General features: G+C 48.1%; 1 protein-coding gene across 1 annotated transcript; it reads right to left on the bottom strand.

The window, feature by feature from the left end:
• Positions 1-371: 371 nt before the first annotated feature.
• Positions 372-24,841, bottom strand: Tmem154 (transmembrane protein 154). The gene is made up of 7 exons (XM_051156918.1): positions 24,829-24,841; positions 24,468-24,755; positions 24,340-24,378; positions 15,768-15,795; positions 14,843-14,928; positions 11,761-11,818; positions 372-633 (listed from the first exon to the last, which is right to left on the bottom strand). Exons 1-7 carry the CDS (start codon positions 24,839-24,841, stop codon positions 618-620), a joined length of 528 nt encoding a protein of 175 aa, XP_051012875.1. The 3' UTR covers positions 372-617.

Raw genomic sequence — 24,841 nt, 5'->3', positions numbered from 1 at the left:
GCGCAAGTCTGCTAGTCATCCAAGGATCTCCCATGAGGACTGTGCACTTTGTTGCTGTGTTTTCTCAGCAGGTAAGAAACAAGCTTAGCAACCCCCTGGGATGGTGTGGGTAGGAAACACTTGCTTTGTTTGGCGTCTTTTCCATGACACGAACGGTCCTGTTCAATAGAGCCGCCCTGTCAGAGGGCGTGAATAACGAGAAGACGTTATCCAAACCTGTTAGGTAGTAAGGTGACCCGGAAGAAGACCAGCTTCCTGATTCAAACCCTTGGGGGTGAAGCTGACCAATGGTGTCAGCTTAGAGTGATCAGGATGAGCAAGGAGGAGGCAGTGAGGAGGGGACACCACTGATCAACTCTAGCGCCACAGCACACGGGACACCTTCTCCCACCATGGCTGGTGGGCAGCCAGGTCTTTCCAAGACTTTGGTCCCTCATTCTTCCCAGACAGGGGGATGCCAGCATCTGAAGAGGGGGCGGTAGAAGAAACACCAAAAAGTCCTTGTGTCTACACTGATTTGAAGTGAATTAAACTTGTGTCCTCTTCTTCCTCCCTTGGCAGGCCCAGCAGGTGCCCACAGGGAGTGCTCTCTGGGAAACTGTCAACGCCACTCAGACTCAGGATTCACTGTCACTGAAAAAGAAAGAAATGCAGGACAGAGCAATAGCACCAGAAGCAAGGGCGAGGTGACCCCTTCACTGACAAGGTGTCTCAGGGCGAGGTGACCCCTTCACTGACAAGGTGTCTCAGGGCGAGGTGACCCCTTCACTGACAAGGTGACTCAGGGTGAGGTGACCCCTTCACTGACTGACAAGGTGGCTCAGGGCGAGGTGACCCCTTCACTGACAAGGTGGCTCAGGGCGAGGTGACCCCTTCACTGACAAGGTGGCTCAGGGCGAGGTGACCCCTTCACTGACAAGGTGGCTCAGGGCGAGGTGACCCCTTCACTGACAAGGTGACTCAGGGCGAGGTGACCCCTTCACTGACAAGGTGGCTCAGGGCGAGGTGACCCCTTCACTGACAAGGTGGCTCAGGGCGAGGTGACCCCTTCACTGACAAGGTGGCTCAGGGCGAGGTGACCCCTTCACTGACAAGGTGGCTCAGGGCGAGGTGACCCCTTCACTGACAAGGTGACTCAGGGCGAGGTGACCCCTTCACTGACAAGGTGGCTCAGGGCGAGGTGACCCCTTCACTGACAAGGTGGCTCAGGACGAGGTGACCCCTTCACTGACAAGGTGACTCAGGGTGAGGTGACCCCTTCACTGACAAGGTGACTCAGGGCGAGGTGACCCCTTCACTGACAAGGTGGCTCAGGGCGAGGTGACCCCTTCACTGACAAGGTGACTCAGAGTGAGGTGACCCCTTCACTGACTGACAAGGTGGCTTAGGGCGAGGTGACCCCTTCACTGACAAGGTGGCTCAGGGCGAGGTGACCTCTTCACTGACTGACAAGGTGGCTCAGGGCGAGGTGACCCCTTCACTGACAAGGTGGCTCAGGGCGAGGTGACCCCTTCACTGACAAGGTGGCTCAGGGCGAGGTGACCCCTTCACTGACAAGGTGGCTCAGGGCGAGGTGACCCCTTCACTGACAAGGTGGCTCAGGGCGAGGTGACCCCTTCACTGACAAGGTGGCTCAGGGCGAGGTGACCCCTTCACTGACAAGGTGACTCAGGGCGAGGTGACCCCTTCACTGACAAGGTGGCTCAGGGCGAGGTGACCCCTTCACTGACAAGGTGACTCAGGGCGAGGTGACCCCTTCACTGACAAGGTGACTCAGGGCGAGGTGACCCCTTCACTGACAAGGTGGCTCAGGGCGAGGTGACCCCTTCACTGACAAGGTGGCTCAGGACGAGGTGACCCCTTCACTGACAAGGTGACTCAGGGTGAGGTGACCCCTTCACTGACAAGGTGGCTCAGGGCGAGGTGACCCCTTCACTGACAAGGTGGCTCAGGGCGAGGTGACCCCTTCACTGACAAGGTGGCTCAGGGCGAGGTGACCCCTTCACTGACAAGGTGACTCAGGGCGAGGTGACCCCTTCACTGACAAGGTGGCTCAGGGCGAGGTGACCCCTTCACTGACAAGGTGGCTCAGGGCGAGGTGACCCCTTCACTGACAAGGTGACTCAGGGCGAGGTGACCCCTTCACTGACAAGGTGACTCAAAATACTAAACACCCAGAAAGCCAGCCCTGTTTAGCTTGCAATTTCCCCCAAACAAGGGGCAGTTTGAGTTTCATATTCAATTCTGGAGGAGGAAATCCATGTAATCCAAGAGACAATCTCTAGCTCTCCAAAATCCATCCCCAGTGACTGGGAGAGAACCACACGGAGGTGGGGGTTCCCACCTTTAATTAAATGTAATACCATTCCCAATGAATAGATGCCAAAAGTCTTAAAAAAAAAAAAAAAAAAAAAAAAGCAGCCCATGTGTTGTTTTCCTTCAAAAGTTTGTGGTCCTGGCTTATTTTTTAACAGTGCATCGTGTTCAAGCCCACAGAGAGGTGGCCGGGGGGTGAGGGGGTTGCAGAGCTGCCCTCTGCACCATTGACAATTCCATCATGGACATCTTGGGGTATGAATTAGAGACCCGGCATTTGAATGTAACCATGCTGTCGGCTAATTTGTGCTTTGTTTGTTTGTTTTGAGTTTGGCTACTTTTGTCCAATATCTGACTGACTTCATGGCTTTTCCCCAGTGCGTCAGGGGGCTCCATGTGCCTTTTCCTGGCAAGCAGGTGGAACGCCTGCTTCCTTCTTAATGCTTCTCCTCTGGCCTTGGTGATCTCCCCTGCCTGCCCCCCCACCCCCATTCAGTCTAGCACATCTCTATTGACAGTCAACCCTGCCTGGAAGGGTGGGCACTAATGACCACACTGAGCAGCTGTGCTTGGCTCTCGAGTGTGAGCGGTCTGTGCCAGTCTTCTGATTCACCTTCACTCATGCCCAGTAAAGCATCATGCGTTAGCTAGGGTGCACCTCTGTAGTCCCAGCAACTGCAGCCCAGGACACAGTGAGAGCTGTCTCGCAAAACAAACACAACAAGCCACAATAGATGATAGACCAGTCAGTTGACAGATGTGTCCTTGACAGGACAGAGACAAACTGGGAGGGTTGGGAGTGGAAACAAGGAAAGCAGTACAGGAGAAGGAGAGGAGGGCAGAACTGTATCCAAGGCAGGGCAATGACCAAAGGAAGACCTCTACAGCGAAACTTATTAAATACGGACAATGAATGGAAAATTTCAGGTTGTTTTATGGTGGTGCTGTTTTGTTTTGTTTTGTTCTGGGGTTATAACTCAGTGACAGAAAACTTGCTTACCACATGTACTCTCTAGACCCTTGATTTGGGCACTACCACCACCCCCCCAACACACACACACACACACACACACACACACACACACACACACACACACATACTGCTCTCTAACAAACCTTTAATTATATCACTCTGAAGAACACATAGTGAAGAGGTGAAGGCTTCATCCCTTGGAAACTGGGTGGTACCAAGACAGTGTTGCTAAGGGCCAGAGCCCATCTCTGTGGAACAGAAGCCCCCAAATTGCATGCTGTCCTTGGTCTTATCTATCTAGCAAGGCCCTGTCTTGTCTGCAACACTGAGTGAGCTCTGTCCGATGGCTCTAACAGAAATAGTTTTCACAATTGTTGTAAAGCCAGTCAGTATTCATTGTTTGTTTGTTGTTTTTAAATGGAAAATGCAGGGTTGGGGCTGTGGCTCGGTGGTAGAATGCTTGGCTGCCATGTGCAAGGGCCCTAGGTTCCTCTCCAGCAAGCCTGGCCCCCAGAACAAAGAAAACAGCAAAGCAAAACACCAGAACCTTCACTGTAGCTAAGACTGTGGTGCTTACTCTCCCAAATGGTTTCTGTTCTAAAGATATGTTCTCCCTCGTTCAAAACAAGAGCTCATTTGCACATTGCTCTGTGATCTCTTTGTTCACACAGGGTGGGGCGTGGCTCAGTGGTAGAGCTCTTCCAAGCACACGCAAGGTCATGGGTTCAATTCCCAGCACTACAACACACCAACTAGAACTTCCCCCATCTCTCCCTCTCCCTTGCCTTTTTAGTAACTACATAGCAACCTGTTAACCCATTAGATACTTTAAAAATGAGGCCTAGGAGTGTTTAACAGTAGTTGTATATTTGCCTGGTATATGCTGAAGCTCCAAATTCAACCCCCAGTACTGAAGAAAGGAAGAAAAGAAGAAAGGGAGGGAGGGAGGGAGGGAGGGAGCAAGGTCTTTCTTCTGGGTAGAATGCTACTAGATTTACCTTACCTATGCTTTTGTTTGCCTTTTTTCCCACCCACCCCCTTGTTGGCTTTTTATTACTGAAAAGAATATGATTTTTTCCTAAACATTAATTGGTAATTTCAATTTCTTCTTTTGCTAAGTTGATTATTGATAAACTTTGCTCATCTTTAAAATGGGTCAATTATCTTTTTATTATGACTCATTATCTATTCTACAAAACACTTCTCCGGTTTTTTGGTTTTGTTGTTGTTGTTGGTGGTGGTGGTGGTTTTTTTGTATTTTTTGTTTTTGAGACAGGGACTGCCTCACTCTGTGGCTGTTGTGAAGCACTTTCTTCTGAGAGTAAGGCCTTCCATCTTGGAGGAAACCTAGTAAAGGTCCAAGATATTAAAGGCGAAGGGCGCCAACAGGATGGTCTAGGCAGAGGTGACGTATTCCAGCCTATAAGGAAGCTTCTAGGAAAGTCAACAAAAGCTTCAGGAAGTCCCCAAAACTGACCAGAGTCACCAGGTCCCTCCCTCCTCAGGCATGCATAAGTAAAGCACTGAAAGACACTCAGATGAGCCACACTGCCTGGAAGAGACTAGCTGAGCTGTGTGGCAGGGACCCTCTCCGACTACCTGCAGGCTGTGTGTGCAGTGTGCTCCAGGCTTCCAGCTTTTGAGAGCTGTCAGCCATGCTGGGGTGGGTTTTGGTAATATAACTCTCTTTGAGCCATCTCTGCTTCTACAAGAAACCCTAATCAAACTCATGGGTTCACCAAGCTGGACTTCTGCGGCATCCTCACTTTGGTCTGTCTTCAGTTCCCTATCGGAGCAGGTGGATGCTGTTCACACATTTAGCAGCCCAGGCTGCTCTGGAACTCTCTCTGTAGACCAGGCTGACCTTGAACTTGTGTGACTGTCCTGCCTCTGCCTCCCAAGTGTTAGGATCATAGGCATGTACCACTGGGCCAGGCTTTTATTTTCTTTTGCCTCTTTTTCAAACAGGATCTTCTTCTGTAGCCCAGGCTATGCTTGACCTTGCAGTGCTGCTCCTGTCTCAGTGCCTGAGTGCTGATGACAGGTGTGCGCTATCACATCCAGCTCTCCCCTAACGAGTGCTACCCGGTTCTGGCACAATGGTTAATCTCTGACGCGTTTTTCCCTGGGAGCCTCCCCAACACCTATCCCAGTTCACAGACGTTTTCTCCTTCTAGATCATCCTGTCTATCTGTGTGATGACTTTTCCAAACAGAATATGCATCAGGACTTGGAAGGGATGGAGCTGAGTTTGAAATGGTAACTTCACATTCTTGCCTTTGACTCAGCAGCACACTATGGCTTCCGTTTGTTCAAGTCTTTTACATGCCAAGGTAAAAGGACTGAAGGGCACGTGCTCAGCGAGTGAGAGCTCAGATCTCAGCACCAGGTAATGAATGAATGAATTTGTGTGTGTGTGTGTGTTTATGTTTATGTATGTTGGTGTTCAGAGCATGTGAGCTGGAGAAGAGTGTCCAGCATCCTGACCTATCAGTCTTTCTATCACTGTCTTAAGACAGCGTCTCTCCCTGAGCCTGGAGTTAGGCTGTCAGCTAGCCACCCATAACAATTCTGCAGTCTCTGTCCCCCTCAGAGCCAGGATTAGAGTCAAGTGTGGGATCATACCAGCTTTTTTGCTGGGACCCAAATTCAAGTTCTTGTGCTCAAAGGCAAGGAGTTTTACCCTCTGTACCCTTGCCTCAGTTCCAGTAAATACATATTTGAGCCTTTCGAATGATTATTCCATGCATCTTGTTGTTGTGGGTGTTAGCACTGGGTAGTTCCTTTTTTTTTTTTTGGTGATTTTTATGGGAGTTATAATGTTAGTATACACATTATATAGAGTATATATATAATATATATATAATATATATATATTTTATATATATATATATATATATATATATATATATATATATATATATATATATATATAGTTAGTATAGGAAGAATGATGTGGCAGAAGTTAGAATCAGGGCCCTGCTACTTCTTTGCTGTGTGACAAGGGACAAGCTAACCTTTCTTAGCTTTAATTTCCTTGTCTGATCTCATCTGCAAAACACGCTTAATAATTATGTATCTTATAGGCTTGAGGTAAAGGATGAGAGAGGCCCTCAGTTCCCAGCACCACACACTCACAGGGGAAAAGAATGAGAAAATGCAGGTAAAAGCCCATGTCACAGGCCTGGCACCCACATATGTGTTGGTGATCCATGTTCTGCTGACTGAGCACTGGCAAATGTTTGCTGGTTACGTGGAACACATTGTCTCAGAGACCCAAAGGCTTTAAGGAAACATGTTCAGAAGCACATCTTAAACTTCTAAGGAGAGCCGGGTGTGGTGGTCTACAAAGCAGTCCAGGACAGCCAAGGCTACACAGAGAAACCCTGTCTTGAAAAACAAACAAAATTTCTAAGGCAAAGCTATTTTTTTTCTAGCAGTGTTGTTCAATTAAGCCCCCCAAAAGCCAAGTGCTTGTGATCTCTGGAACATCGTAGAAGGGCGGCAGAGTCCCAGCGAGTCACAAGCTGCTTCTGCTTTGACGGGACATCAGGTCATTCCCAGACAACAGCTGCCCCCCTGGTGTTGTTTTGTTTTGTTTTGGTTTTGGTTTTGGTTTTTTTGTTTTGTTTTGTTTTGTTTTGGGGGGGGGGGGTTCGAGACAGAGTTTCTATGTGTAGCCTTGGCTGTCCTGGACTTGTGTTTTGTGAACTTTGGTGTCCTGTCCTGGTGTTTTGTGTGGTGTGATTCTCCACAAGACCTGTGGGTGAGTCAGCGGCCTCCTCCTTCTTCCGCCCCACCCCCCACCCCCTCACCCCCCCAGGCCCAGCACAGTAATCCAGGGCATCCTCCGTCACAGGCTCATCGCTTGATTTAGTTAGATGCGTCCGCTGCTGTCTCCAGTTATTCATCATCTCTGGGAAATGATCAAATAAAGCCATGCGTTTTTAACTCTAGCAAATCCCGGAGTTCCCTGTTAAAGAACACCTTTGGCGAACTGCCACTGAGCTGCAGCAGGCACAAAAGCAGCTCCACATTCAGCCTTTCCCGCTTGCCACGGTCTGCACGCGTGCAGCTTTAGCAACTCATTTCTGACGGTGACATTAAAGAGCGATTTGTCTAGGAGTGTTATGTAAACATGTGGAGAGCATGGGACACCTCTCCACAAGCGCGTACAGGGACAGGAGGACAAGCTATAAAGCAAAACAAAGCACGGCTGTCTTTTCTTCAGGAAGGCGCTTGACCCGCATGCTGCCAGCAGAACGGGGGTGGGGGGGTGGGGGGGTGGGAGGGGAGGGGGGAGGGGGCGGGGGGCCAGCACCGGCTCAAACACCTCACCTCATAGCTCTGGCTCTGTTTGTCCAGACTGGACAGCCACCCTAACCCTCCGTGACCCATCTGTCTCGCAGCGCTCCTGAGTTATGGGAACAGCCTACGCGGCCGTCTCTGAAGATGGCGATGTGCCACCACTAAGCCCTTTTAGGGTCATGGTGCTCTGACTCAGTTTCGGAGAGTGTAGGGTTGAGTTTGGCACGAAGTCACTGTAACAATTACATCAAGCTCCCTTTCTCATCAGTACGAAGGCCCGTCTTCCCGACAGAGGCCCGGCCTGGGTGGAGTGAAAAATGAGGCTCAGAATGAGCCCAAGACAGAGAGAGATCGTGCCTGCCCTGGAGACACAATCCAGGGGACACACATGCACACACACACACTTACACACACTCACACACACCTTTGAGCTCATGCACCTGCCTTTAACAATGCCATTCTGGGTATCAGTTTGGAGGGCACAAGGGTTTTGTTTTGTTTTGAGACAGGGTTTCTCTGTGTAGCCTTGGCTGTCCTAGCCTCACTTTATAGACCAGGCTGGCCTCGAACTCACAGAGATCCTCCTGCCTCTGCCTCCTGAGTGCTGGGATTAAAGGTGTGAGCCACCATGCCTGGCTCACACTTGTATTTTACTTTCTTCCCTTGTGATACTAATTTCAGCAAAACTAGTTCACACTTTTTTTTTCCCCTCTGAAACAATGTTTCTCTTATAGCCCTGGTTGTCCTGGAACTCACTTTGTAGACCAGGCTGGCTTCAAACTCATAGAGATCCACCTGCCTCTGGGATTAAAGTCATACACCACTATGCTGCTTTGAAGGATACTTTTAATGATTTTTTAAAAAGACTTGATAGGAAAACAGGGAAGAAACTAACAAAGGAAACATTGGAAGTGGCCACAGTACTTCCTAATACCTTCACTTTCTCAGCACTGTCACCCAACATAAACTCTCCACCTACGGACAGAAATGAGGAGCAGAAAATGGGCGCGTGGCTGCATTTGCACTTTCCTGTCTGTGCTCAAGTAGTCAAGGTGGAGGCAGAAGCACTGAATGCCTAACAGACCCGAGTCAGGGGACAGGAAGAGGCTGGCTAGTCTGGAGAGGGCAGGACGGGGTGGCCTCTGTCTGGACTGCACCACTACCTAGTGGCATAGGGGAGGCGCTGTACGGGCGGGGTCCGACAGTGGAGCAGTACGCTTTCTCTACAGACTTTGAACAGTTGGATCTGTTCTTATCATCTTTCAACTCTGGGCTACATCTCCCTCTGTCCTCCTCCCTCCTATGCTCTGAGTACCACTGATAGGATTCCTTGTCCAGCACAAGTGGTGTAATGGGGGTTCGTGGGGAAAGGCCACTAAGGTGAGAAATAAGAGTACAGAACCTTTAATCCCCAAGCTCCTTTATTGTCTTTTCCTATCATTGGTCTTTAAACATGACAACCTTGCTGCAAAGGTCTTGCAGTATTTTGTACATATCTGGTCCTTACTAAAATCCGGTTTTGGGGCTAAGCGTGTGCACAGAGGTAGAACACTGGCCTTGCAGGTGCAGGGCCCAGAATTCCAGTCCGAGACCAGAAATTGGGTTCTATAGCTCAAGAAAAATGTCCACGCTGAGGTAAAGGGTTAGAAGATGGTAATGGAAGGATTTAATCAAAGCATATAGTACATAGGTATATGAAAATGTTATGATGAGATCTATTATTTTGTGCAATTAACATACCCTACAACAACAACACACACACATATGTACATGTATATTATATGTGTATAGTCAATATGTGTCAATATTGCCATTATCCTACCACTTAGGGAGCTGAGGCAGGAAGATTGTAAGTTCAAGGCCAGCCTGGGCTACATAGTAAGATCCAGAGTCAAAGAAAAAGACACTGTGGGAGGGAGGGTGAAAGGAAGGAAGGAAAGAGGAGAGGAGAGGAGGGGAGCAGAAAAGTGCAGTGAGGATGGGGAAGTGAAATTGAGGGCTGGGACACAGATTCTACAGAAAAGCTCTGAAGGGATGGCCAACAGAGCTGCCCTTCCCCCAGAAGCCCAGATGTCTCAGATCCATTACCATCACCCCTTACTCCCTGTCCTCTGCCTTCTGAAGCCTTAAGTGCAGCCAGTGAGGGCGTGTCTCAGGGGCTGCTGTCAACAGAGGAAGGTTACCTGAGGGTGACATATCAGTTGTGTCATTTGTGGGAGGTGTTGATGGTGGGCTGGGCCGTGTATGTGCAAGGGTAAAGGACATGAGACAGTTCCCTGTGAATTCATTCTGCTTTCCATATCATATGCCTGTGGAAGTCACTAGAAAGAGCTGCGGTGAAAAGCTGAGACTGGCTGGTCTAGCACTCCAGTGCTGTTTGCCCAGACAGTTAACGGGATGCAGACCTGGCAGGTGTCCTGTGAGTCAAAGTCTCATGGTTCCAGGCCCATGGAGGAATTCAGACACTTGCAGAATAACCAGTTCACATAGAGCAATTCTCCAAGCACATACAGGCTTTTTTTTCTTTCTGTCTTGCAGACAGCTTATTTTTAAAAACCAGCCTTTCTGTACTTTTTTAAAAACCAGATTTTTAATACAATGTCATGACCATACAATTCTGTGAAGGTAGTTTTCCTCAGTGATATCAATAATTTCAAAGAGCGAGATTCAAGGGAATAAAACTATTGACATGAGCCATCATAGGGTGCAGTGGCTGTGTTAATAGAGTTTGAAGGTGATCCGTACTGACTCAGTAGGAGGGAAAGCTTAGAATATGTGGAAAAGGTTCCTCCATAATGTCCTTTGTCATATAATAGGGCATTATTTGTCTTTTTTTTTTTTTTTGCCTTCTTTTTAAAAAGTAATGTATTTATTTTTATTTTATGTGCATTGATGTAAGGGTGTCAGATCACCTGGAACTGGGGTTACAGACAGTTGTGAGCTGCCATGTGAGTGCTAGGAATGGAACCCGGGTCCTTTGGAAGAGCAGACCCATCTCTCCAGCCCCTTCTTTTGCCTTCTTGTAACTATCCGGAATCTCATTTAAGTAAGATAGAATATTTTTGAACTAGTGATGAACTAACTGTAAATACCCCCCAAAGCTAACATGGACTTACTCTCGAAGAGTGGACTTCAGGCTCAGAGCTGAGGCTGGCCTGGGGAGGAAGGACTGCATTAGTCCATGACAGAGAGAGATGCTGGGTTGTGAACTCTTAGGTCACATCGGGAATCTAGGAGACTAGATGAATGACAGAGACCCCAAAGGAAAAAACCCAATGATTAGTCTTCCCTTGCAGTGCCGTGGCCTCTGGGACTGCCTGGTGCCCTGGGACCGCATTCCGGAGAGATCTAAGGCACGGGAATCCATCACGTGTGTACTGACCATGCTCCCAAGCTTCACCTGGTGTGTCCTAACACAGCAGCCCCAGTACCACCACAGCTCAACTTCTCTGCTACCTGGTCATCTTCATCACCCAAGCAGATAACTTGGTGACTCTGAACCCATAGTCATGCTCTGAAGAGCAAGTCCTCCCTTTGGATTCTCTCCAGCTCTCTCCACATACTGAGCAAACAATTCTCTACTCAGCGGTCCCCAAACTCAACTAATTTCTCTCCTCACAAAGAAACGATTATTTAAATAATACTGTCAAGTGCTAATAAATTACACCTGGCCCCCAAGGCGCTAAAATTTTCTATCAAGCAGAGCCACCTAGTGGCAGAATGGGGTATACTTTCAATTTTCATTTATTTTCTCCCTAATAATAATCCAGACCAGGTGGGTTTGGGCTCTTTGTTTGTTTGCTTGCTTTTTAAAAATGTTCCTCTTCATTGCGATTGTTGAAAAAAAAAACCCACTTTGGGGGCTTTCCCCTTCATCTGTTTTCTTACTGAAACCATCTATCTTTCCAAGGTAGCCAACCTTCTGGTTCGATATGCTACAATCAGCAAATTTCAGGACTGAAACTAAAGCCAGTTCAACAGTGTCTGAAACATCAAGAGCTACCAAGATATTTTGTATTTTCCAAAACACGCTTCCTGGCCACACACTCCTCCATGTAAGCTGACATGTTAAACCACCAGGCACAAGGAGGGCAAACAAAATGCCTCGCTGCAGCTGTGACCCTTTTCCACCCTTCACGATGCCAGAGAGAAGTGAAAAGTACCTTGGGCTGAGCGCTGGCTCCTTTTCTTCCTTCAAAGTAGGTAAACACTCGTAGTCGGCTAAGACAGAGGAAAAACAAATTTACCGTTAGTCACCAGACTGCTTTTCCTACCCACAAAACTGACACAGTCGGGCATGGACTGTACCTCTGCGTGGCTACCCGTGAAGACGTGGCCCCGCTGGGGAGTTCTAGAAGTTCAAAGATTAATGACACAGAGGCTCTTGAAATGAGAAAAGCAGGCAGACACAAGACTGCAGTGTTCTGTGCCCCTGCTGGAAAGGGCACAATTCATCAATGCTTGCTTAGTCGGTCCCCTGGAAACTCACTGTGCTCTGAAAACCAGAATATGCCTCCTGGAAGTGAGACTCAGGAATGAAACGGCTGTACCTCACTCAGGCCCTGAAGTGCCTGCAGAACAGCTACACAGCAGAAGCATCAGGAAGGTGGGAGTGACCTTCCTCCAGGGAGCTTCTTTCTCCTCTACCACTGTGTGTGTGTGTGTGTGTGTGTGTGTGTGTGTGTGTGTGTGTGTGTGTGTGATGCCTGTGTGGAGGCCAGAGTCTGACACTAGTGTCCTTGTCTATAGCTCTACACCTTGTCTTCTGAGGCAGGGTTTCTCACTTTACACGCCACACCCTCTTCTGGCTGTCATGCATGAGCATAAATGCTTGTACTTGCACTCAAATATGAACACACACATAAATAAGTAGCTACCTACATAAATCTGTTCTGAAAAATACAAATGATTGAACTGAAGAAAGCATCCAGTGGGTGAGAGTGTTTACTCAGAACACAAGCATTGAGTAAGTGAGTTCAAATCCCCAACACCCATGCAAAAACCTCGGTGTGGTGGTACATGCCCATAAGTCCACTCACAGTGGTTTGTGTTTGTGTGCATATGTGTTTATTGTGTGTGTATGTTGTGTGTGTGGTATGTGTGGTGTGTGTGTGTGTGTGGAGTATGTGGTGTGTGTGTGTGTGTGTGGTGTGTGTGTGGAGTATGTGGTGTGTGTGGAGTATGTGGTGTGTGTGTGTGTGTGGAGTATGTGGTGTGTATGTGTGTGTGTGTGGTGTGTGTGGAGTATGTGGTGTGTGTGTGTGTGTGTGGTGTGTGTGTGGAGTATGTGGTGTGTGTGTGTGTGTGTGGTGTGTGTGTGGAGTATGTGGTGTGTGTGTGTGTGTGTGTGGTGTGTGTGTGGAGTATGTGGTGTGTATGTGTGTGTGTGTGGTGTGTGTGGAGTATGTGGTGTGTATGTGTGTGTGTGTGGTGTGTGTGGAGTATGTGGTGTGTGTGTGTGTGTGTGGTGTGTGTGTGGAGTATGTGGTGTGTGTGTGTGTGTGTGGTGTGTGTGGAGTATGTGGTGTGTATGTGTGTGTGTGTGGTGTGTGTGTGGAGTATGTGGTGTGTGTGTGTGTGTGTGTGTGGTGTGTGTGTGGAGTATGTGGTGTGTGTGTGTGTGTGTGTGGTGTGTGTGTGGAGTATGTGGTGTGTGTGTGTGTGTGTGTGTGGTGTGTGTGTGGAGTATGTGGTGTGTGTGTGTGTGTGTGTGTGGTGTGTGTGCGGAGTATGTGGTGTGTATGTGTGTGTGTGTGGTGTGTGTGCGGAGTATGTGGTGTGTATGTGTGTGTGTGTGGTGTGTGTGGAGTATGTGGTGTGTGTGTGTGTGTGTGGTGTGTGTGTGGAGTATGTGGTGTGTGTGTGGAGTATGTGGTGTGTATGTGTGTGTGGAGTATGTGGTGTGTATGTGTGTGTGTGTGGTGTGTGTGTATGTGTGGAGTATGTGGTGTGTATATGTGTGGGGTGTGTGTGTGTGTGTGTGCGCACGTGCACATCTTATACAGGGGGAACACATTGGCAGAGACTTCATGCTGCTGTCCAGTCTGTTTAACAAAAAAGCAATAAGCTCCAGGTTCACTGAGGAATTCTCAACGGAATATGAGTAGAGTATGTAAAAGGCAGTACCAGATGTGTTCCTCTGCACAGAAACACACACACACACACACCATACACAACACATGCATGCAGCACAGATATAACACATACAAACACAAACAGTATGATAGTTACATCGTGGGTTTTATCCCTTTCATATGAGCATCCAGAAAAATTTTATTGATTTTTTTAAATGAGCATATACTATTTTAAAGACCAGATGCCAGTTGAGAATGGTTGTGTGGAAATATTCCACTACTGTCTACAATAGTCCTGTCGGGTAGAACTATCTACCTACATGGAGATGTTCTAGCCTTGTCCTGTCAAATACCATCCTCACTGGTTACCAAGCCTTTAGCATTCAACTACTAAAACCATGTTTCATTTTTCTTTTGTTTTGTTTTTGTTTTTTCAAGATAAGTTTCCCTGTGTAGTCCTGGCTGTCCTGGACTCACTTTATAAACCAGGCTGGCCTAAAACTCACGGCAATCCACTTTCCTCTGCCTCCCAAGTGCTGGGATTAAAGGCATGTACCACCACCACCACCCAGCTCATGTTTTATTTTTGTACAATTAAAGAGACACACAGCTCTAACACCTTTTGTATTGGACAGTGATTCATGTCAAACACACTTGAAGTTGTGTAACCACATACAGATTGCAATTCTATAATTCAAGAATATATAAGGTCATGTCAGATTTTCCCCCCACTGGATAATTTGGTATTAGATTTGCTTCCTAGGATAGAAAGATGAAGGTTGAGGACCTAGGTCAGAGGAAAAGCACCTGCCCAGCATGTTAGACGATATGGTTTGATTCCCAGCAACACACACACACACACACACACACACACACACACACACACACACACACATACCCACGCACATGCACACATGCACAACCATCAAGAAACAAATAAATAGCACCATATCTTCTTGAAAAGTCCCATTTCAACAGCTTGTACACAAATTAAAAACAAGCGGCAGCAACAGACAACAGTAACTATGATTGAGCTGGGTCTGTGAGGACCACTCAGGCTGTGCGCCAGATGGAGCATGACATCATACTCTCTGAGATGCTGATGAAGCCGAGGCAGCCTTCTAGCCCTGCATCACCAGAGAGACAAACACCACTCTGGGTTTCCACCTACCGTTCCTGCTCATGCTGCTCATCCATTTATCCAGCTCTTCCATCTCAATTTCCATAACAGAGGGTGTGTCCTCTTCAAAAATAGGGCTAGACAGAGAGCAGAGCCGAGGTTTTAGCTTGGGGGAAGGGTCTAGAACGTGGACGAGTTGGAAACAACCTGACTCAGTGTCTGACACCCCAGGCTAGCCTTGGGTTTGCCCTAACCAAAAGGTAAAATCTGTAATGAGCCCTCATCTGTCACTAGGCCCTAACTGGATAGCACAGAGGCCTGGGCGTGGACTAAAACAGAAGCTGCTCTCTGGAGACCAAAGACATGGCTGCCGGGGGTGTTCAGGGGTTGCCTCACTCAGCTTCCTGGCCTCACATAGTTTCACTTCTCTTTTCTTGGAGTTTCGATCAGTGACCCAGATCAAGACGCCAGGCCCTGGGCTACGTTTATCTGGTCTCCATCCATGCCCAGGCTTTTTAAACTAGGAGGAACAGAGCCGTGGCTCTCAGAAAAGCCCTGGCCCCATTTCCCAGGCTTCGAGGGTATGGATAAGCTCTAGTCAGGATGGATGGAGACAGGGAGGGAAGACCCCAGCTCTGGATGCACTGTGGGCATTGCACTGAAAGATGAAGCCAGCAGTGCCTATACCAGGATGCCCAAAGGGAGGGACAGGGGAGGAGGCCTCACTATATGTCTTTGGTATTCACCCAGAAATAGAATTATTTAACTACTATGCATTTGCCACTGGTAGCCACCAGACAAAAACTCTTTTCTGGAAGGTGACAACAGCAGAGACCCCTGGGTAAGGTTTGGGGACTAAGACGCATCTCCTTTGTGACAATGGGGGCTGTCAGTGTCCAGGGGTACTAAATGCAAGAGAAAGCAGCCAGATCGTCACCACAGGAGCGGGAACTGTAGACAGGCAGAGAGGACTCACACTTTCATGTTTCCACCTCCTGGTTCATCTGAAAGACAATAAGTACAGGGGTCCCATCAACTTTGATCATCACAGGAATTTGTTGCAACAGCCACTAAGTCTCCTTTACAATGGGAAGGAAGTGTTGGCAAAATAATCACATTTTTTGTTTTGTTTTGTTTTTCGAGACAGGGTTTCTCTGTGTAGGCTTGCCTGTCCTAGAACTCTCTTTGTAGACCAGGCTGGCCTCGAACTCACTGTGATCCACCTGCCTCTGCCTCCTGAGTGCTGGGATTAAAGGCATGTGTGCCACCACACCCAGCTCTGAATCACATTTTTAAAGGCCTGTTTTTACTCTATTTTGTGCGTAAGGGACAGTGGCACTTAAATGAAGATACGGACGGGGCAACGTGTGGAAGTTGGTTTTCTCCTTCCACCATGAGGTTCCCAGAGATCAAACTCAGGGACATGAGGCTCACGCATCAGGTTTTTAAAGGAGCCGTCATTAGCCTCCGAGTCACTTAGTACAGACCATCAAGTTGAAACCAGGTCTGAATCCAAATGGAATCCCTGACTTTGCTCCCCTAAGAGGACTCACCCTCCTCCTTACTGACAAGTGCTCCTCTAGGAGGATTCACCTTCCTTACTGACAGGTTCTCCCCTAAGAGGACTCATCTTCCTCCTTACTGATGGGTGCTCCCCTAAGAGGACTCACCTTCCTCCTTACTGACAAGTGCTCCTCTAGGAGGACTCACCTTCCTTACTGACAAGTTCTCCCCTAAGAGGACTCACCTTCCTCCTTACTGATGGGTGCTCCTCTAAGAAGACTCACCTTCCTCCTTACTGACGGGTGGTCCCCTAAGAGGACTCAACTTCCTCCTTACTGGTGGTTGCTCCCCTAAGAGGACTCATCTTCCTCCTTACTGACAAGTGCTCCCCTAGGAGGACTCACCTTCCTTACTGACAGGTGCTCCCCTGAGAGAGTTCACCTTCCTCCATACTGATGGGTGCTCCCCTAAGAGGGCTCACCTTCCTCCTTACTGTTTTTACATCCACACGAAGAGGAAAAGCATGGTTAGGAAAGAAAGGAGGTGTTAAACCCAAGCGCTTGATTCTTGATCCCCTTCAATAAAATAATGTTCTAGCATCATTTCCTCATGACACATTATCCTGAACACTGCACTACATGGGTGACTCTGCCAAGGGAAGCCTTTGAAGGCCCCCTTTGCCCTGTTCTTTGAATGGCTGGGTCCCATCACTCCGCAGTCTGTCATCCCCACCTCTCTTTCAGGAAGGTCCATCTGTCCCATTGGTCCCTGGCTCTGCATTCTGCTTGCTTCCTTCACAGTACTGGGCAGTTTCTCACCTGTTAAACCATCTGTGTAATTCTATTTCATCTGTCTCTCCCACTAGGGTATAGCTCCCAAAGGGCCAGGACAGCATCTGTCTCGTTCACCGTGGCGTGCCCCATCCCCATCCTGCCAGCACAGGACCTGGCAAACACCTAGGAAATATTCACTAGACAGATGAATAGGTTTTAACCTCAGCTGTCTAGCAACGGAGTTAAATTCACGTCTGATCTTTTGGACCTATCATTATGATAATAATGGGACTTCTCACCAGCTTGCCTTTGATGGTTGCTGATTGGGCTGAGAGTCAGGTACCATTTGACAAAACAGCTCTCATGTGGATGAGACTCCAGATGAACAGGTGGCAAGGGTCTATAGCTTGCTGCCTGGACCAAGCAAGAGCTGTTTAGTTTGGCAGGGAGACCAGCATCCCCTGAGAAGGGAATCAGTGATGGCAAGTGGATGCACTGTGATCAAGACAGATGCTTTGGAAAGCAAACCCTTTGTAGATTTCCCCTCGTGGCCAGATGCCCCTGACCTGTGACAACAGAGGCCACCTTGTGTCTAGCCTAGGAAGTACAGACATCAGCAGGCAGCTCAGGGTGGCACAAACTGCTATGTCCTTCCAGTTGGCAAACTTCGGTGGCCTGGCTAACCCAGGAGAGCTGGTGCTGATGCAGGTTTCAAGCTGTCACTGCCTGCCTTGAAGGCACGGTGAGTCCTGTCTTCCACCCCAGTGGAATCTGAAACCTCCTGCAGATACTTGACTCTCCAGGAACTTAGAAGGAGGGTAGGGTGGCTTTGTCTCACACGTTGCGCCTGAAGTTTTGTAGTTTGTTTAAGATGGGGGTCTCACAAAACTCAGGCTGGTTTCAAACTTGCTATATAGCTGAGGATGTCTTTGAACTTCTGATCCTTTAGCACAGGCATTATAAGCACCCCTGATTTCTGCAGTGTTGGGGAACTGAACCCGAGACTTTGAGCCGAGGTAAACATTCTACCAACTGGATTACACCCTGGCCCTACACCTACGGTATTTTCTTTGTTTGTTTTTTGTTTTTTGTTTTGTTTTGTTTTTTGAGATAGGATTTCTCTGTGTAGCCCTAACTGTCCTGGATTCAGTTTGTAGGCCAGGCTGGTCTCAAACTCACAGCGATCCGCCTGCCTCTGCCTCCGGAGTGCTGGAATTACAGGTGTGTGCCACCAACGTACAGTTTTAATCTAATATTTACTGGCTATTTACTTAAAGGATTTTACTTTAAACAAAGCTCTCTCTCTCTCTCTCTCTCTCTCTCTCTCTCTCTCTCTCTCTTCTCTCTCTCTCTCACACACACACACACACACACACACACACATACACACACACACACACACACACACACACACACGGCACAATTGGAACTCTCTACCCGTGACCCATAAAGAACCCCCATTTTGGCCCTTTTCCCTTACTAACTTCCCCACTAATTTCTCAGAGAGCAAGTGACCCCACCCACCCACCCCCGCTGTGAGCACAGATATCTCTCTTTTTAATCTGGGCTCCCCACAGGCTCAGAAGTGAGCAGGAGCTGACCGGCATGCAGATGATGGAAAAGTTTAAAAATCCATTACCAAAGTGCTCCAGATACACCGAATGAGAGGCTCCATAATCAGTATTAAAAGAGCAAAAAGCCTTCTGTGGCCTCATCTTCCCTGCTCCAGGGCCATTACTCCTGCCCCAGCCACCATGGCAACAGAAACACATCTGGGCAAGCGAGCGCACAAGAGTAGAGCATTAAGCCAGGAGGGGAGACCAATTACTTGCCCTTAGCAATCAGGTCCTGCCTGCTCCACTCCACCTGGCCTACATCTCTTTATTAATAGCCACACACTCAGTGCACCCACCCCCACTGGGTTCCATTTTGTCCCTTTCCAGCCTGCCATGCCGTAGTCTTTGCCACCTTGTCTTGCTCCTTTAAGTTCCTGCCTTACAACCATTTACCCTGACAAGACCCTCTCCAATTCTTCTCTGTGCCACGTGACAGGGGTGGGGGATTGGGGGAGGGTGGAGGGACGGGGGGGGGCACTGGGGGCTAGCGGGAAGGCAGGGGAGGCAAGTGGAGGGGGCGGGGCAGGTTGCAAGGTGGCACTGTCAGCACAGGGCCGGAGCAAAGGAGCCACAGAAGGGTCTGACTACAGAGCCATGCATGGGGTAGCCACAGTCTGTTCTAAGTGAGGGACACCGAGCACCCAGTACCCTGCCCAGCTTACTCTAGATTATCAAAAACAGTGAGGCTTTTTGTTGTTGTTGTTTCAGACTGTCTTTCCTTCAGAGATTACAGTTTGCAAGTAGAGTTTGCCTTCATTTTGAGGTGGAGGATGGCGGTGGACCCGGGTGGATGAGGGAACGACACCACCTGTCCAGATCTCCCCACAAGGCATGCACTGACAAATGGTAAGGAGGGGAAAGGGTGCCACTGTGTAGATTTATCCGAGCAAGCTGAGACTGTAGGTGCACCTGGGTGGATTAAAGCATCAGAGGAAAACCAGACCTGAGAAGTTATCTAACACACTAGGTGGAAGAAACCATAGATCTCTCCCCCTCGACTGTAGGACTGGACAGCTGACATTATGATGGCCACAGCCCTACCCAATTGTAGTCTGACCACTTGGTGCATGTGTGCATGTGTGCATGCCTGCACATGCACTTGCATGTGCGTGCGTGTGCACGTACATGAGTGTGTGTGTCTCTGTGTGTGTGTGTGTGTCTGTGTGTGTGTGTGTGTCTGTGTGTGTGTGTGTCTCTGTGTGTGTGTGTGTGTCTCTGTGTGTGTGTGTGTGTCTCTGTGTGAGTGTCTGTGTGTGTGTGTGTGTCTCTGTGTGTGTGTGTGTTTGCTTGCATAGATCTGTGTGAAGTGACTGATAGGCAGAGATCTCTACACTACCCAGCTGTGGATACAGACTAGTAGAATTGCTGTCAGTCTGTCTGTCCATCCTAGACTTTGTGCTGCCCTTTACCTTTACAACCTCATTGCACCTTGCATGGGCAGCTCAACTCTAACCCAGCAACCTGACTCTATGGCAGGCTCCTCAGAGGAACGCCAATCGGCATGTGTTATTTTGCCCTGCAGGAACTCTTCGTACACCTATCAGGTTCCTAGCTCTGGCTTCTCAGCTCTTTTTGGAAAACCCTGATCTGTGCTGTGGCCTTTCAGACCCTTTTATGGCCATTCTGTAACCTGGATAGATTGATGGAGATGGATGGATGGATAGATAGATTAGATAGATAGATAGATATTCACTGTGTGATATATAATATGCGATGGAAATGTAATATCGTGATAAGGATTGGAATACAAAAACTGTCTGCTTTGGTTGCCTAGCAAGAAAAGCAGGATTGATTGTGAATGCATTCTTACTCAGTCAGTTCTGAGTCTGTGGACAAAGGCAAATGCGCCTGCCTATGTTTCTGACATAGCACGTTCAGGACACTTCATGGGCATTAACTAGCAACCACACATGTAACACTGGCGGTCCAGGATGGAAGGCAGCAGACTGTCCTACTGTACAGTGTTCCCCTGTCCTGAATATGAAAAGAGAAAAGGTGGCTGAGGGGCTGGACTGTGCCTCAGTGGTGCAGCAAACGCCTAGTGTGGTAAGGCCCTGGGTTCCTCCATAGCACACACAAAACAGGATAACTCCCTGTCAAGTGAAAAAGTGTTATTTTGAAAGTGTTGGTCAAATCCTCTCCTGCTGTCAAGTGTGAAGACTGGATTTGCTGGATGGGGAAGACGGGGTGAGGCACCATCATTGGGGATGGGAACAGTGCGCATGTCTCTACTTTCTGAGGTCATCCTGCGAATAGGCGCGCCCTGTCCCTCAAAGCAAACTCCCGGCCTGCCTCCTGCCTGCCTTAGTGTGACAGTTTTATTTTTCCTGAAACAGAATTTTTACTTAAATATTTTTGAACTTCAAATATGCTAAACGTGAGTGGGTAGACTTCATAAGAGGTATTTAACCTTTCAGCATTTAGTTTGAGAAAAAAGAATTTGTCAGTATAGAAAAAAAATCAAATGAAGGTCGCTGTCAAAAATTTTTTTGGGGCAGAGGAAAGACAGCTCAGTGAGGGTAGTCGCCTCAAAGACATGAAGACTTGAGTTCAACCCCCAGAACCCATGGAAGGACTCTGCTTGGGGGTCCATGCCTGCAGTCCCAGCACTGCGGAGGTGGAGACAGGGTCTCTGCAGTTTGCTGGCCAGCTAGCCTAACCTTATTAGGCAGTGTGGGACACTGTCTTAAGGGAGGTAGATGGTGTTTCTGAAGCAGGCACTTAAGCTTATCTGCTCACTTCCATACACATGTGCACATGCTCCTACATGCACGTGCAGCAGCATATACATGAACATGTACACACACACACATGCGTGTGCGGGCACACACACACACACATTCATATGCATGTGTAAAAATACTTCTCTGAAATCTATTGTTTCAGAATCCTAACTTTTCTGTGTTGTATTTTCTTAAGGCGAGGCCTATTTAAACTAAGGGCAATGTGCCAATCTGTAACAGGGATGGCACCCAAATCTGGGCTTTGTTGTTGCTGAGACAGAGCCTTGTTACATGGGTCCAGACTACCCTGAAGTTCAGCATCCCCCTGCCTCAGTTCCTGAGTGCTGGGATGACAAGCTTGCAAAACCATGTGGGTTTGCAAATGTGTTTTCACCTCTAAGAGTGTAAACTTTCTTTTAAAAAGATCCTGACATTCATTCATTCATTCATTCATTCATTCATTCATTCATTAAGGGGCAGATGGGAGGATGGCTTAGTAGTTAAAAGTACTTACTGCTCTTGCAGAAGATCGGGGTTCAGCACCCACAAGGTGGCTCACAACATTCTGTAATTCCTGTTCCAGGGGACCTGAGGCCTCTGAGGCACCTGTATAACCCTGATACACATAAACTCACATGGATACATACATATATGCATTAAAAATGCCTTTGGTAAGTGGCTAGTTAGCGTTTAATAATCTAGGCATTTTTAAACTACATAACTCCATTTACTTCTCACGACTCTATGATTTGGGCGTTGAATTAACCAATTTCAAAGGCAAGGAAGCTAAGTAAATTACAGAGCTAAGTAGCCAGCCAGTGTGCTCCTACTGTCTCTCTCACCGCCGTGCCACAGTGTCTGCCAAACAAGAGGGTGGAGACACCTTCTTGGTTCTTTTAGACAGATCAAAGAGAACACAGTGTGACAGAGCAACGTGAAACAAAACAGAGAGGAAACTATATGTCCCTCTGAGGGCAGCATCAAGTGTGGAACAAGAGCAAGGACAGCATGAAGGAGGCAGTGATGCATTCTGTCCAAAGATGGGCTGCCCAGACTTCATGAAACCAAAGAAGTGGGCATTGAGGGAAGGGGTGGCAGTTTGCTAAGCAGACAAGCAGAAAGTCCAGACCAGAGGAGTGGCCTATTCACCAAGCCTCTAGCATCCTGGAAGTCGGTCAGGCTCTCAACCAGCAGGTGCTTGGACCGTGGCAGAGTGTGGGAGTGGGTGGGAGGAGTGCTGAGGGCAGGGTTGCTCCTCTCATGCAAATGCTTTTGTTGTTTTTTTTGTTTTGTGTTTGTTTTTTGTTTTTTGTTTTTTGGGTTTTTTTTTTTTTTTTTTTGATCTGTTTTGTTTTTGGTTGGTTGTTTTTTGAGACAGGGTTTCTCTGTCTATCCTTGGCCATTCTGGACTTGTTTTGTAGACCAGGCTGGCCATGAACTCACAGTGATCTGCCTGCCTCTGCCTCTCGAGTGCTGGGATTAAAGGCATGCGCCACGCCCAGCCCACAAATGCTTTTGGAACTGAAAGACTTGAACACTGGAGTTCAGAAACGTAGAAAACCTAAGAGCTTAACATGAGCCTGGAGGCCCCAGCCCTGGACACCACTGGGTATTAAGGTTTGAAAGTGAACTCCTACTTTCTTTCCCTATTAAAAAAGGAGAGGCTCTGGTGTAATGTTGCATGCCTGTAGCCCAGAGCTACTTTAGAGGCTGATGCAGGAGGATTGCTGCACACAGGAGTTCAAGTTCACCCTGAGAAACAAGAGGGAAGGGTGTCTGCGCAGCTGCACCGGGTCATGCTTTAACTGTAGATTAAAGAGGAGCTCCCAGGAGACCACAGTTGCTAGGTTACTCTGTGACCTAGGAGTGGGTTTCCTCTTCCGCCTTTGTCTCTTACAGTTCCTTCTGCGGAAGAGGAATGTAGCACTTCCTCCCTAGCACCAATAACCTCATCTGCTGCCTGTGCATAGAGTCCTTACAGCTCCTGCCCAGAGCTTAGTGACTGTCCTGGTGTGGGGCAGACAGCAAGGAAAGCATGGTGCCCTGTTAGTAAGCCTGGAGAACACAGAACGAGTTTTCTATGTGACCCTGCCTATGCATCTTACTTGAGAAGCTCCTATCCCTTAAGTGAAGTTTGAAATGACTTTTACAGGCTCCGATTTAAAAACCGAAGCCTGGATCAGTGAGATGACTCAGCGAGCTAAGGTGTCTGCTGCTGCCAAGGCTGACAACCTGAGTTTGGTCCCTAAGATGGTGAAAGGAGAAAAATAATTCCTGCAAGCACACACACACACACACACACACACACACACACACACACACACACACACACACACACACACACACACGAATATAATTAAGGAAAAACAACCTGACACCAGTCATAGTTTACCAGCACAAGTCAAAATATCCCAAGTTTGCTTGGGCCCCAAAGCTACCCTGAATCCTATTAGCCAGTCCTGTTAGAGTGCACCTGTGCCTGGGAGTTTCCTATCTTGATTTCAGCCAGTCATCTTTAGTCAGCTAGCAATCTGATATAGAGGTTTGGCTCAGAGGGATGCTTCTCTCCCCCTTTTTCAAACCAGGGTATGAGGTGGGGAAAGTAACATCCACTAATGAAATGTGGGCCCCCTATCACAGGAGAACGATGAACCCTTCAACCCTTTACCCTTAACCCCAATCTGACTCGCACTTCGCCTGCCTGATCCTTTCCTCCCATAAAGTGAAATGTCACATTGTTCTAGTGGCCACAGTTCTCCAGAACCCTGGTCTCAAACATGTTCATGTTATCGTTTCAATGTGGACTGAAAACTTAAAAGGCAAAGGCAGATAGATTATGGCATTGTTCACTTTGTGGACGCATCAGTGAGATACATCACTCATCACTTACTGCTTTACCTCCAACACCAAGCAAACGCCAGGCCACTACTCACATGTCTGCAAGGCGCTTTGAGATCCTTGGCTAGAAGGCTCTGCATAAAAGAAAGAAGTGTTTCGTTTCAGGTGGCTCCTTAAGGTGCGGAGTAACTGTCTGAAAAGCAGGTTCGCGTGAGTTACCTACCTTGTTTAGGTCTCTTGATTTTAAAGTAGGTTATGAGGAGGATGACTGACAGAAAGATGACCAGCGCAGTCACAGGGATCGCCACCATCAGTACAAACTCCAGCTGGTTTGGGGTCTCATCGGTATAGGTAGAGTTCGTGTGTGCAGCCAACACTTCTGTGGTCACCTCAGCCAAAGCACTTGTCGTCTCTTCATCGGTTGGTTCTGTGGGGCTGTATCCTGAGTGTTCGGAATCCTCCTCCTCGCTTCCTAAACATGAATGAGACCAAGTTTGCCATGGAGACGAGGCTGATGTGTCAAGGCTTCGACAGTCTCCAAACGGATCCCAGACCCATTCGGTGGTGAACTTGAGCCACTGAACCTGGCTTTCCCAT

The sequence above is a fragment of the Acomys russatus genome, chromosome 15 (assembly GCF_903995435.1).
Source record: "Acomys russatus chromosome 15, mAcoRus1.1, whole genome shotgun sequence".
In the NCBI taxonomy this organism is placed as follows: domain Eukaryota; kingdom Metazoa; phylum Chordata; class Mammalia; order Rodentia; family Muridae; genus Acomys; species Acomys russatus.
The sequence above is the reverse complement of the archived record's forward strand: the minus strand, read 5'-3'. Positions and strand labels throughout refer to the sequence as shown.

Bases quoted from the DNA above. Each gene is read 5' to 3' on its own strand.
- Tmem154 (XM_051156918.1), bottom strand. The intron at 14,929-15,767 runs GTGAGTCCTCTC...CTCTCTGTCTAG, and splicing joins GGAGGTGGAAACATGAAAGT to CCCTATTTTTGAAGAGGACA. The intron at 11,819-14,842 runs GTAGGTGGAAAC...CCTCTGTCTTAG, and splicing joins GAGCAGCATGAGCAGGAACG to CCGACTACGAGTGTTTACCT.